The sequence below is a fragment of the Corapipo altera genome, unplaced genomic scaffold, assembly GCF_003945725.1.
Source record: "Corapipo altera isolate COAL_440 unplaced genomic scaffold, ASM394572v1 1, whole genome shotgun sequence".
Taxonomy (NCBI): domain Eukaryota; kingdom Metazoa; phylum Chordata; class Aves; order Passeriformes; family Pipridae; genus Corapipo; species Corapipo altera.
In genome coordinates this window covers 2,395,450-2,408,694 of record NW_020884873.1, presented here as the reverse complement: position 1 = coordinate 2,408,694, position 13,245 = coordinate 2,395,450, and the positions used below count along the sequence as shown (strand labels likewise).

General features: G+C 40.0%; 1 protein-coding gene across 8 annotated transcripts in view; it reads right to left on the bottom strand.

Annotated features, from left to right (window-relative positions):
• Positions 1 to 10,215: 10,215 nt before the first annotated feature.
• Positions 10,216 to 13,245, bottom strand: part of PLEKHA5 (pleckstrin homology domain containing A5) — a 166,396-nt gene continuing 163,366 nt past the window's right edge. For all 8 annotated transcript variants that reach the window (XM_027654879.1, XM_027654902.1, XM_027654922.1 and 5 more), the window contains one exon: positions 10,216 to 13,133. Coding sequence is in view for 1 of the 8 variants with exons in the window: in XM_027654902.1 (XP_027510703.1) it covers positions 13,099 to 13,133 (35 nt within the window). In the remaining 7 variants the exon portion in view is untranslated. The remainder of the gene's footprint in view (positions 13,134 to 13,245) is intronic.

Here is a 13,245-nt window from a genome sequence, read left to right as displayed (position 1 = left end):
CCAAGTCTCAGAAAAATCAGCGTTCTTAAATGGTGTAATTTAGATTAGTTTTAACCAGATAATTAACATATTTTCTTCAAGATTATAGAGTCTTTACACGCCATTAATTTGGAGAATTTGTATTTTCAACATTCTTATGCAAAACAGAGCTGGATTCCAGCCTTAAAGGAAGGTGTGTGTGCCTGAGCACATACACAGGGTTGCCTCCAGTATGTCCATATATTTTCTGCAGGTCAGTTGCCACAGAGCCTTACAATAAAACCAGGGGGACGTCATCCCAACAGAAGGAGGGGGGATTCTGCACAAGCACACTAGGCAGTAAATCCCTTTTTTTTTTTTTTTTTTTTTTCCTAAAAATGTAGATGTGAAGTCTGGAGCAGAGGCTTTCTTTGCACACACGGAGACTCTTTTCTTAACCATAAAAGTAATCAAGATCTTGCATGTTGCAAAACCGGTGTGTAACCTTTACAACCAAATAGAAATGCATAATTAATTGAATGCTAATTAAATACAAATGACAGCTTGGAAAGAGTACAAGTTTACAACAGCTTTTGCACGTTCTAGGATTACTTTAAAACTCCCCTTCTTCAATTTGTGGTCATAACTAGAATATGAGTTTTCCATAGAACAATTTTAGATTTTTTAAAAGTAATGTTTCATAAAATTTAAATGAAATTTCCCCTTGAAGAAATCTAGCTATAAAGTTTATGCTTTTTTTCATGCCTGCCTTTTTTCTTTTTCTTGAAAGAATCACTTGTCTTTCCAAGATCAAGCTCTTGTGAACATGTGTCCTTCCAACCACGGTTCTCAGCTTCCCAGACCATGCTGTGGTGGGCCCAGCAAGGGGCCCTGGAGATAATTAAGGGAGTGGAGCATGTCAGATGAGGAGAGGCTGAGAGAGCTGGGACTGTTCAGCCTGGTGAAGTGAGGGCTCAGAGGGATCTTAGCAAGGTATAAATACCTGAGAGGGGAAGTGAAGAAGATAGAGCCCAACTCAGTGGTATCTGGTGAAGGGCAACAGTCAATGGACACAAACTGAGAGTGAGAAAATTCTACTGAAAAAATTTTAAAAACCCTTTTTCACTCTCAAGCAGTGGAAGAGGTTGCCCAGAGAGGTTGTGGCATCACTATTCTTTAAGATATTCAAAACACACCTGGATATAGTCCTGGGCAGCCTGCTCTAGCTGACACTGCTTTGAGCAGGGGAGTTGGACTCAATGATCTCCAGAGGTGCCTTCCAACTCCAACTATTCTGTGATTCTGTAGAGTTGAGATATTATTCCCACATTACACAAAGACACAGGCATTGCCAAATCTGCAAAACCAGTAAGCATTTTTCTGGGTTCCCAGATTTAACCATATACCCTGGCTTTGCCCCAGCTCCACATGAGGATAAAAACCATGTTCACACCACTTGTGTCTTGCACCATGATTAATAAAGATGGGAAGGGAGCCCTGGGTGGGAGCCACAGCACCTCAGCTGAGCCGTGTGATTGGGACCAAGCACTGAGTCACTGCAGGCAGGTTTAGATGCAGCCTGAAAGACTAAGGACTGCACTCAGAAATGCCATGGTAGCCTGTATGACAAATTTAGGGTCCTGCTACATCCCATGAGATTAGGAATGACAAGCAAGAGAGATTATGTATTTCCCATGATTGCCAGATCTTGGCATGCTACAGACTTAAGGGAGAGAGGTTATCCTTAAGAGAAGCATTTCTCACACAGTCTGGCCAGCCTTGGGCAAGATACTGTCATGGAACGGGTGTCAAAGTCCAGATTTCCCAAAACCCTAACAGCTGGACAATTCATCTTCTCTCCCCACTGCTCTGCTTAAGTTACAAGAAAAATCCAGGTCATGGAAAGTTTATCAAACAGCTAGAGATATACTGAATTAGTTTATTTAAATGGAAGTTATTATTAGGTAGGCTTGAGCACAAGGAAACGTGTGAATTTCAGAAAAGTTCAGATTTGCAGCCAAAAACTTGAATTGCCGTTATTAGGGTATTCACTGAACAGCAGAAGTCATACTCAGAGTAATCAAAACTAATTTAACAATTACAAAACCAGCAGGATAACCTCATTGTCATTTGCCACTAACGACAAATGTTTATTACAGATAGCGTATTTGTCTTCTGAGCTATTAAAACACTGTTTGCCATTCATAACTCTTCAAACCTCTCCCTTAGGATGAAGGATCCATCATGTTCGTGGAAAATAAGCCAAGCTTGTAGAAGTACAGCGCCCCTCCCTATTCTCAGTCAATCAAATCAGAGAGAGAGAGAGGGAGACTGATGAGAACAACCTACTTTTCTGTGCCTGGCATTCACTGAATGTGAAAGGGGGTTTCAGCAGGACCGGGAAAGTAGCTGTTGTCATGACAGCACTGGGAAGCCCTGGGACTGAAAAGATCTTCATCAGCTCACTGCAGCAATTCTGTGCCAAAGGAACTGTGCTGCCTGTCTGCATGCTGACAACAGAGCCAGGGGAATGCCTGCTTGTCAAATCTCCGTGGCTTCACTCTGCAAACTTCCCCACTCTTGTCCTCTGAAGCTGGAATAGTTGCAATCTGGCAAACATGGATCTCTCCTGAACCCCTCCTCCCCCTTCAATGCTCCGGATACCTTCTGTTTATCCCCTTGTTTTAACAAGGGCAGCACCCAGCCTTCTTGCACTCTCTTTTGCCATGAATATGTCATGTAGAAGGCAACAGTAACCTGTGGAAAACCTAATCAATTAAAAACTAATTTTGCTGTCCAACTCCTTGGATGTAACAACTGCCATTCCTTTTGCCTCAGTGTTACGGGTCAGCATTCTGACTGTGATGTTTGGGATGATGGCCCACACTGTGAAGTTTTCATGGCAGCTTTGGGGCAAGAGGCTGAGAGAATTTCTGTGGCAGTATCAGCTCCTTGGGGTCACACTCTTGACAAAGGTGGGATCTCTGGCCATTCCAACCCAAGTAAATGCATCATCCTTCACACTGCAGTCAGGCAACCTGCCATCTATGCCAACTGCCCCACTGGAATCACCACAAGCACGAGTTTTGGGAGACCTACAAGACTATTCCATTCACAGTGAAGTTTTATTTTACAGAAATGACTGAAAACGATTGCTGCATAGGTGAAATCCTCATGATGTAAACAAGGAAAGAGAAAGAGAGGTCTTTTTGGCTGTGCACATATTGATGGAGTTCTGATGCTGTTTATTTGAGGCAGCTGGAAATATGGCCAATTGGAAACTTGCATTATGCTCCCACTGATTATCACTACTGGAATGAAAACTGAGACTGAGCTCTTTACACCCAATCTCACAACAGCCACCTTTATTGCAAATTAAATAATCAGAGATGTGTGCTCTCAGGTGAATTCTATGAGCCTTGTCTGAAAGTTCAGCCTCTGTGGTATTGATTGCAAAGTTCACATTGACCTCAGTGGGGCTGGACTGTCAAACTCAGCCTGAGAGCTGGAGAACTAAGGAGTTCTGAGGAACTCATAGCAAATCCTGAGATCGTTGGCTTATGGTGGATGGCTGCTGGGAGGTGGGGACCCGGCACGTACCACACAGGAGAGTCTAAGTTGCACTGTGACCCCTCCATAATTCAGAATTTAAGTAGTTCAGAGGTTCACTCTCTCAGGAAGCCAAGAATACATTGCAGAACTGGGAGATGTAAAACCTAAATTAGCTTAATGCCCCGCTGATGTGCCCTACAGACATGCTGCATGTCTTCTAATAGGCAAAACAGCGATTCCCCTCTCATGAATTCCAGTCCCAGCTCAGTTGCTCCCAGATTCCCTGAACAACAGACTGGATAGGAGTGAGCAAAGCATTTTATCATGTTGTTCAGCAGCAATTTATCCATGGTCAGGATATGCATAATAGACTCTCTTTCCCAGGATTGCTCTGAGGTAGAGTTGTCTTCCAGTGAAAGCTGCTGTAATACATACACATGGAATGTTCTCAATAGAGGTGGGCCTGGCTTTTAATGACATAATGCTTTTGAGTCTATTCAGTCTTTTAAAACTGCTTTTTTTCAGTCAGGATGAACATTATGTGCTTAATGATTTTTGCCTAGTGACACATGTAAACTGTATTCAAGAAACAAATACTATCCACTAGTTTTTCTAGACAGTTCAGTGCGCCAAAACCACCAACTATAGTACTTAAATTACAGTAAGGAAGTGGGGTACTATATATTCTTAGCAGCAGTTTGCTTTATATTGTATTTAACTGGATAATTTATCAGAACCATCATCTTTACAGCTGAATTTCTGTCTGTGTTTGGCAATGATAAGTATTTGTTTTATCTTGGTGAAAAGTGGGATTCAGCTATTTAAAGCCTGGAAACATAGGAAACTTTTTACAGCAAGGTCAAAAAGACCTAATTTTAAACGTGGTGAATCTTATAATTCATGCCTATGTATCTTCACATAAAACTTGGGACTCTTTAAGTTGAGAAAAGTATTTGATTTAAGTTGTGCTAGTGCATAAGAGGTACAACAAAGAGGTAACTCAGACACTGAAAAGCATTAAGGTATCAGCCCAGTAGAGAGAGATGACCTACTTCTGCCTTGTTTCTTCCAAGGAAAATCCTTTGGCACCACTTCAGGCCATGGTTTCTGTTCTCCCTGCTATTTTGAGGACCTGATCTTACACAAAGGTGCCTCAGCCACATTCACATCCCAGTTTCTCAAGCACAGGTTTCATGTAGAGAGATAGCAAAGCAGCCAATTTAAAATGGGACTTTACAGGAAAAAAAACCCCAAACATTCTCCTCACCATCCTTGATAAAACATAAATTAAGGGCAGGACCAATGTCTGTGAACCACTTGTCTTTCAGATTTTTTTATAACAGTGCACATTTTGGAGGCCTTTTGCATACTAATACAGTCAGATTTTGGGACTTTCTTTTATTGCCCTAGGATCTCAGTCCACCACCTGCACTGTACTGTGCTAATTCTTTTGGCATATTGCAGGTATATTCATTTCCATTACATGCAAGGTATTCTCATCAGCTTATGCTCTGTAGTAAAAACTCAACAACCCAGTTTACATCATGCTTAACCAAGTATGACAAAATAAATGCTGGTTTAAAAGCTACACAAATATTAAAACATGAAGTACTTGAAAGTTACTCCCCTCCTCCTCTATCTAATTAGACTATTAATAAGCAACACGCAGAATTTCAGCTGAGATGTAGTAACCACAAGAGAATCAGATTCTTGCACAAATTCTCTCCTGCATCATAATGTTTGCAGGATGAGCATATTTAACTTTGAATCATAAAATCTGTCCACCTGAAACAAAAAAGGTCTGTTCCCATCTGTCCTCAGGTTTGCTGTGTGAACACAAATTCTGTTGCCCTGGTTGTCTGCAACTGCAGATTAGGACAAGAGCACATTTTCTCCGTTTTGCAGTAATTTGTCCTGTAGTTCCAATGTAATATGATTGTCCCCTTTTTATCTTTAATTGCTGCTGTGCACGATTAACTGGCAAAATGATGATGCTTAAAGTCACTTTATGGTTGGTGAAGCAACCTCATTTTATGGGCAAAGGAAGATGTGGTTACAACCTTGCAAAGAAACCTGTTTATGCAAAGTCACATCAAGAACTTCTTTCATATAGGTTAAAGGATCAAGTCCTTAACATTTGAAAATACACAATAAATACACAACAGTGCATCACTGAATATGAAGGTTAATAAAAATACAGCCTGGCATTTACATTAAAAAGGCTCTAAATTTTTTTCTTCACAGGTAATTAGTTCACACAATGAAATAATCTCCTTTCTTATCCTGGAAACACATGCATAAACCAGCTCAGATAACATCATTTACATACAGGCTGCTGCATCCGCATGTTAATGTCTGGCAGTGAAAAGTTCAGACAAGTTTGTAATCCCCGATTTCCTGCGCGTGCTCAGCACCCAGATTCCCAGAAAGTCAGAAGAGAAAGGGATACTAAATATTACTAAGATGACAGGTCAGCTGCAGTTCGGCCACATCTGCACAGCTTGCAAGTTACTGAGTTTCTCAGCCCACAGGACCTTTGACAGCTCTGGACTTCTTTTTAAAACTCATGTTGCTATTTGTTTCTTTTGTCAGCCCCCCACGGCCATGGCGATCATCCCGAGCCCATTGTGCCGCCACCACTTGCTTTGTCCTCGTTCCTATATCGGGCGGTATTGGGACCGATCTGCATTCCCATTTAAAGCACTATCATGTCACCCATCAGCAATCCTTCGCTTTCATCCCTTAAAAACTACCACACAATGGCAGCCACGCCGTGAGGACAAAGGCACAGGCAGAGAGGGAAAAGGAGGAAAGCTGCAGTGGGAAGGCGGCAGCAGCAGCTGCAGCCGGGCTAACTTTGCTCTCCCGGGGTCCTTCTGGGTGAGCACTTGAACTTGGGCCGATAACAGACGTGCCCTTCATCTGCTTCCCCTCCTAACACAACTTATCTCCCCAGTGCAGATACTGGAAGGAAGCTTAGCATGGCTGCTTCTGCATCAAGGCCAACAGGTAATAACACTGTTTTTACAGCACAAGCCAGTGAGACCGTGCCTACCGACAGCTGCAGGAGAAAGGGAGGGCTGTGGGGCTGTGGGAGGGAAAGCCTCCTCTTGCAGTAATATTGATAGCCAGCAGCACTTTTCAGAACACAAATCCTGCTTGCTGGGCATCCTTAAAATCAACAGCTCCTCAACAGCTGTTGGAGAAGGACATCTAATCAAATTAGTAGAAATCTGGTTTGCTGCATTCAAACATGCAGTTACAGCATCTGAGGGTTTGGGAATTACCCAGAGAGTCTGGAGTGCTTAAGCTTTAACTAGGATTCACTCCTGTATACTGTCATCCTCCTAACACTTCGGAGCCATCAGCTGTAAAGAGATCTTAGACTTCACAGGCTGCCTATGATTAATTGCCTGAAAATGCTGTAAAAGTTAGGGATTCTGTTCAAAGGTGAAATAACTGAAGTGCTGTAGCCTGGAACCAGCCAGCCAGGGAAGGATGCACAGGGTAATTCGTGCAGAGCACTTCTGTGAAACAGGCATGGCTCAAAGCAAGGCTTTAGAGTCCTACCTTTTACAAACATGACCCAGCTGTGCTCCTTGGGGTCCACAAGATTTTAATGAGGCAAAAATGATCAAAATGTCATGACCTCTGTTCTTCCTTGTCCTAAATTCGGGATGTTGGAAATGAAGCAGAGCTTAGCTAGGTTATATTTAGCTGATCACACTGAATGGAATAGCTTCAGGAGCATGAAATAAAAGTTTTAAAATAAACCACTGTGAGTTCAGAGTTGTTATCCCCCCAATATTGCAAAGAATCAGCTTATAAAAGCAAATGTGGTTTTCTCAGTGTTGCAATACATGAGTATTAACCAATTCCTCTTCATTAAGACAATCTCCTAAATGGCTGAGAGGCTGGTTTTCTTTAATTTGTAGCTGCTACCTTGTAAATAGCAATCACATCATCCAGGCACTTTGTCTTTATTCAAAATACTTATTATTTGTAGGCACGATATACTAGAAACAGTAGCTACAAAATATTATAGGTATGTTGGCACAGGCTAAGAAAACAGCCCAGAAATGTTATTCAAAGGTGATTTATTGTTCCAGGCAATCTCCCTGCTCACAAAACGACACCCTCATCTAGTCCTCACTCCTACACAAGCTGGCTTCCGTGCAGTACCAGCCCTTGCATGTGCAACCCTCTGAGGCAGTCTCCAGGTAGCCAGAAACCAAACACAAAACAGCAGCAGCCACAAACATCAGAAAACGTTCATCAGAAAGTTCAGTTGTCTTTTTTCCCTGCTGTCTGGATGTGACCATTTCAGTGCATAAAAAGAACAAACCCAACAGCCGCTAACAGCTGCTTCCTAGACTGCTGGATGAGCATGAAAATACAAAAAAAAAAAAAAATATCATTCATCTTTAAAGCTAAAACATCTGAAACAGCCTCCATGTTCTGGTTGACTTGGGAATTTACCAAGAAAGTTGCACAATACAGAGCAGTTGACTACACTACACGTGTAGTCAGTGTCAAGACCCACCAGAAATTCATATTGTAAAGAAGTGATTTATGAGTTGAGTTGCTGAATTTTGCAGCTTTTTTTTCTCCTCAATTGCTTTGAAATGTACTCTTATCAATTAATGACAATTTTATCAAATAAATTCTTATATATTTGTTTGTACCTTCTACTTATTTTTTTTTCTAGCAACGTGACTAGCACTTGGAAAAAATATTTTTTTTCTAAATAGCAGCTACTGCTGAAAATAAGAGAGTTACTAGGAAATGTTGGGTGTCTCACCTGATATGCTTTGAGCTTGATCTTTCAAGATGATAAGCACCTCCAGTTTTTAGCGATTCCAAGCAAGAAACTGATGGCCTGGATTCAGCTGCTTATGTAGGGGACAGACAGCTGTGGTATGGAAAAGGCAATTTTTTCCTCCACGATAAGGAATGCAGAGCATTTTACAAATTGGGCTGAAATGGGTTTAAAGTTGCAGAAGAGAGACCTGCACAGTACCAGTCACTTCACACTGAGACTCAGGAAAGCTACCAGATGACAACTGATGAGGATGAGGTGTTTTTCTGAAAGTTTTCACTGACCAAATCTCTAGGTCACAAGTAAATCCCACTTGTTCTATGTATAAAGTTAAACCTGCAGGCTCTACTGTTTTTTCTTTCTTTTTTTTTTTTGTACTCATTTCACCTTCAAAAGAGCAAGAGCGTGTTTCCATTTTTAGTCTGAAATTCTTTGAAGTATTCCCCGTTCCATAGAACAGGGATCTGGATAGAATTTGACAAAAAACAAAAAATTAATTCCTTATTTTAGGTTTGGTTTCAGCAATAAAGAAGTTAATGATATCACATCTGGTTTTGTCCAGATATACTCTTACCTCAGTCCACTGGAAACAGCACCATTTGCTTATGGCTTTTCTTTTATCCCAAACAGAACCTAATCCAGCCTAAGTAAGTGTTCTAAACACATCCATAGCCAGGTTGCCACATGAGCCAATTAGCAACCACTGTGCTGATGTCACTTACCCATAGCTACAATTAAAGAGTTTCTTGCAGTTTTACCACAGCAGCCAGATAATATTTAGACAGACCTTAAAAACATTTTCTTTGGCATACCACAGAATGTAGAAACGGCAAAAAAAACCAAACCAAAATACCAAAACCTTAATTCCACAAGTAACATTTGAATGCTGACACATCTGGAACAGCTGGGTAACAAGTTGTGCGTGTCAAGTTCAGAAAGCAGCTGCTTTCAGCCTTCATTTTGGGCCAGGCATTTGTTTTCAGCCACCAGTATATTCCATTTTATTTTGTGGCAGCTTCTTCAGTGTTCCCATATGGACAAGCTAAACAGCTCCTAGGATATAATAGCAAGCATATATAATGTTCTTTAGAAGAAATGAAGGCCAGATGTTGCTTTGTTATCTCCACGTGCATCCTTAAAAAAGTTAAATTAAGTTGTTTCAAATATATTATTAATGCCAGGTATAGGCAATTTGTTTATCAGCCATTTAAATGTCAACTTTCTAAAGGACGGAAAATAACATTTTAACTGAGGAATCAAAGTGAAATAAGGTAGAATAACTTCAGAAAATAAGTATAGCAAAATCCAGGATCACAGGGATCAAATAGTATTGTGCAGAAAAGACATGATGACTCATTCTGAGATCTGAATGAGTACTACTTATGGTTTATTAGAAAAGGGAAAAACAAACCCTCCACCTTATTGTTACAATATAATGAAAGGTTTGAGGTAAAGCTTATCCAACAGCACCATCGATTAAAGATCTTTTATTCTGCTGCTGTACTTGACCAGGATAAAACTTAACCCACCAGCCCAAGTTCTAAAGAATTTAATAGATCTACCACTAATAGTGTAATTCATTAATATTTTTCATGTATGTATTCCTGGTACATTTAGCGAATCCAAGAGGGTGGGCAGTAATTCTGTCACAGTCTGTCCATTTACTGTGATTTAGACAGAAACGTGTTTTTCCCCCCCCCCCCCCCAATTTCCTGAAAATAGAACCTTATTGTATTAATTTTATTACAGATTATTTATGAGGAAATATGAAGACTACTTCCCTCCCCTCAGTAATAACATAAACAAGGTTTGGGTTTCAACTGCCCAGTGAGGTCTTTCTCTTTGAGCCACTCCACAACATACAAAAACTGCCAAGACACCAACTATAACTGTTGAGTAATGTCACTTTATTAAGGGACTTAAAAGAATCACATTCTCTAGTAGCCTTGGAACAATGCAAATGGTGAACAAAAGACAAAAATAGATGTAATTGGTTCTGAAAAGCATGAACATCTGTAGAGAATGTGTTGCATTATTCCTAAGGACTCCTGCTTTTGAAAAAAAGCACGTTCCATATATACAAGTGTCAGTGCAATAGCCAATAAAGCAATCAGTCAGAAATATAAAAATATCCTAGATACAAACTTAAAATAGATGCTTGAAAGCTGACCATATCAGAATTCTGATATTTCTATATCTCAGGAGTATGATCACTGGGATGAGTTATTCTGATGAGGTAAGAAACAGCAGATGCTCTGTGATAACACAAAGCCATATTTTCTTTTTCTGTAAGACAAAAAATAAAGCACCCAATGAAACTCCAAGTCTTTGCTGAAAGTGCCCACAGGAAGTGAAATTGTAGTCTATGAGCATTACTACATTCCTGCATCATTTACCTTTTATCTTTTATCTTTGCCAACAATTATACCAGCAAAACTTGCTAATTCTTCCACGCAGCTTCAGTACAAACTGCACATTCTTTGCAGATACACCAAACCTTTAATGCTTTAAACACAGCCAACATCTATAAATGTCCAAAAATCACTTAGTCATTCTTTCCTTTGTTGGTTGCAATTCTTGGCAGCAAGGGCAGAAAGATTGCAAAATCTGACAGCAAACAGATCTCACCAGAAGGGTTAGGGAGAGAACAGGGTGTGTCCTATTTGCTTTGCCTCAGGTGTTCCAGTGATGCCACTGAACTTAAACCTCAGCTGGTTGAGCAAAAAAAAAAAAACAAAACAAATCACATTCCTCTCCTTCACTCTGTTTTTTGGAAGGAAGGATGCACTAATTTAGGGCTACTGCTCCAAAAAAAAAAAAAAAAGGCTATTTGGACAAACTTTCAGATGGATGCTGTCTGCCTGCATCATGATTCATTTTCTTTCCTTTAGCCACCTCTTTCCCTGTGACTCTCCAAGCTCTGCTGCTAAATTCTGATTCCTGTTTTTTCACTTTTCTAAGAAAATGGCAGAAGAACAGGCAGCCAGACAGTGTACTCTGTGTCTTTGTAGTGAAGAGCCCCAGGAACACAAACTCCTCCTGGGGAGGGAGGCAATGATAGAGTTATTTCAAACTGTGTATTAATCTCAGGCTTTCCTCTATGGAAAAGCACAATGAATTATATAGTCTCTAGAACAGCAATATTAACTTGATCAGGATATGATTTCTACGATAAAAAAAGCACAACAGGAGCTGGCAGTTGCCTTCTTGTGAAACTTGCCTTACCACTCATGGCACACACATGCACCGAAGCACAGAGCAGTTGCCTGAACCTGTGAAAGATTCCTTAGCTTTTAATTCCTAGATTCAAAAGCTTTCCTTTAAACCGTTTCGTTTTTCGTCACTCTTTTCTAAACATCTTTTGTCTCAGGCAAATTCAGACAGCTGTGCAAGGTGGGAAGGCGAAGCTACATTAACATCTGCAGTGTGACAACACCAGACAAATTATTTCAGGTTTTCTTTCAGTTTCTGGAAGATGCCTTGCAGATGCCAAAGCCTCAAGGAATCATCACACTTCTCTCCTTAACCCCAACTGAACTTGACAATCAACGTTTGCAAATATTGAATTACTGCTCACCACACCCCGCTAAGACAGGCTGTTACCTCTCACGTAAACAGGCAGGGAATGGAGGCACAGAATGACTAAGTGATTATTCCAATATCACAATACGAGTCTGGGAGAGTCAGGAGCTGAACCTGTATTTCTTGTGTCTCAGTCTCAGGTTGTCTTTTTTGTTCTGTGTTGCAGCCTTATTCTTTCCCGTTGAGGAAGACTTGGGATCTCTTAAGAGTCTGTCACAGCTACTCTGGTTGACAGGTGATGTTGCCAATGAGATAGGAATTGTTGCATTCCCCACATCAAAAGGTGGAACACAGTGTGACATCTGCTTGCTGGAAGAAACACTAACCATACAAGTCCTTAAGAACATCAACATTTATTTAATATGATATAAAAGAAATGGGATATGAACATTCGTATTTTTGAACAATAATAAGTGGCTTCTTATACTTACATCATATGTGCTCATTGTATAATATATACACAATGAACATAATTACATTTGTACACAAACTAAGTACTGGATTGAAAACCTGCTTATTGCTGTACACACCCTAACCCCATGAAGGAAAAGCCCAGTACCTCAAAATACCTACACTCCATTTTATTCAAGAAAAAGTAACCACTAACATTAATGTCTATGTTGACAGAAGTGTGGCAGTAACTGCTGACATTGCAACCTGACCAAGAAATAATTACAGCAGAAACAGGACATATTTTACTAAGCAATAATAAAAATGGCACATTTTAAATATATCTATATGTATATATATATAAAAATTTTACAAATAAAATGTCAAAACAATAAATTGTAATGTTCAAAAAGTGTAAAACAAGTTTTAGTGGTGATATGTAAAATTAACCAAGTTACGCACCTAAAAGAGGCAAAAAAGTAAACTTATATGATCCATAATTAAAAGAACATTAAATTCTGGAGAAGAGCAAATAAGGTTCTGACTGTAGGCTGCACATTAAAAAGAGCCTTTGTTTTATGTGCACAGAAATCATAGCAGCAAGCTGGTATCAGGAGAACAATCTGAAGGTTGTTGAGTGTACATGTGGGCCAGTTAAAGCTCTCTTGGAATAAACATTTTCCAGGAAGTGATAAAACGATGCTCTGTGGCCAAAAGCATCAGAACTATGAATTTCATAGATTTAAAATATACTGTACAATATCTTCTCATATTTTCATAGGTCAGGTCCATACGTCTCAGGCATGAATTGTTTCAACAGAAGCCGTCAGTGCTGAAAGACAGACATAGATTAAGTTACTCTATTTTAGCAACAGAATATTGTATAAAGCAACTTATGGGACTAAACACAGCAAAGAATTTCTGACCTCATCCTAGCAATGTAG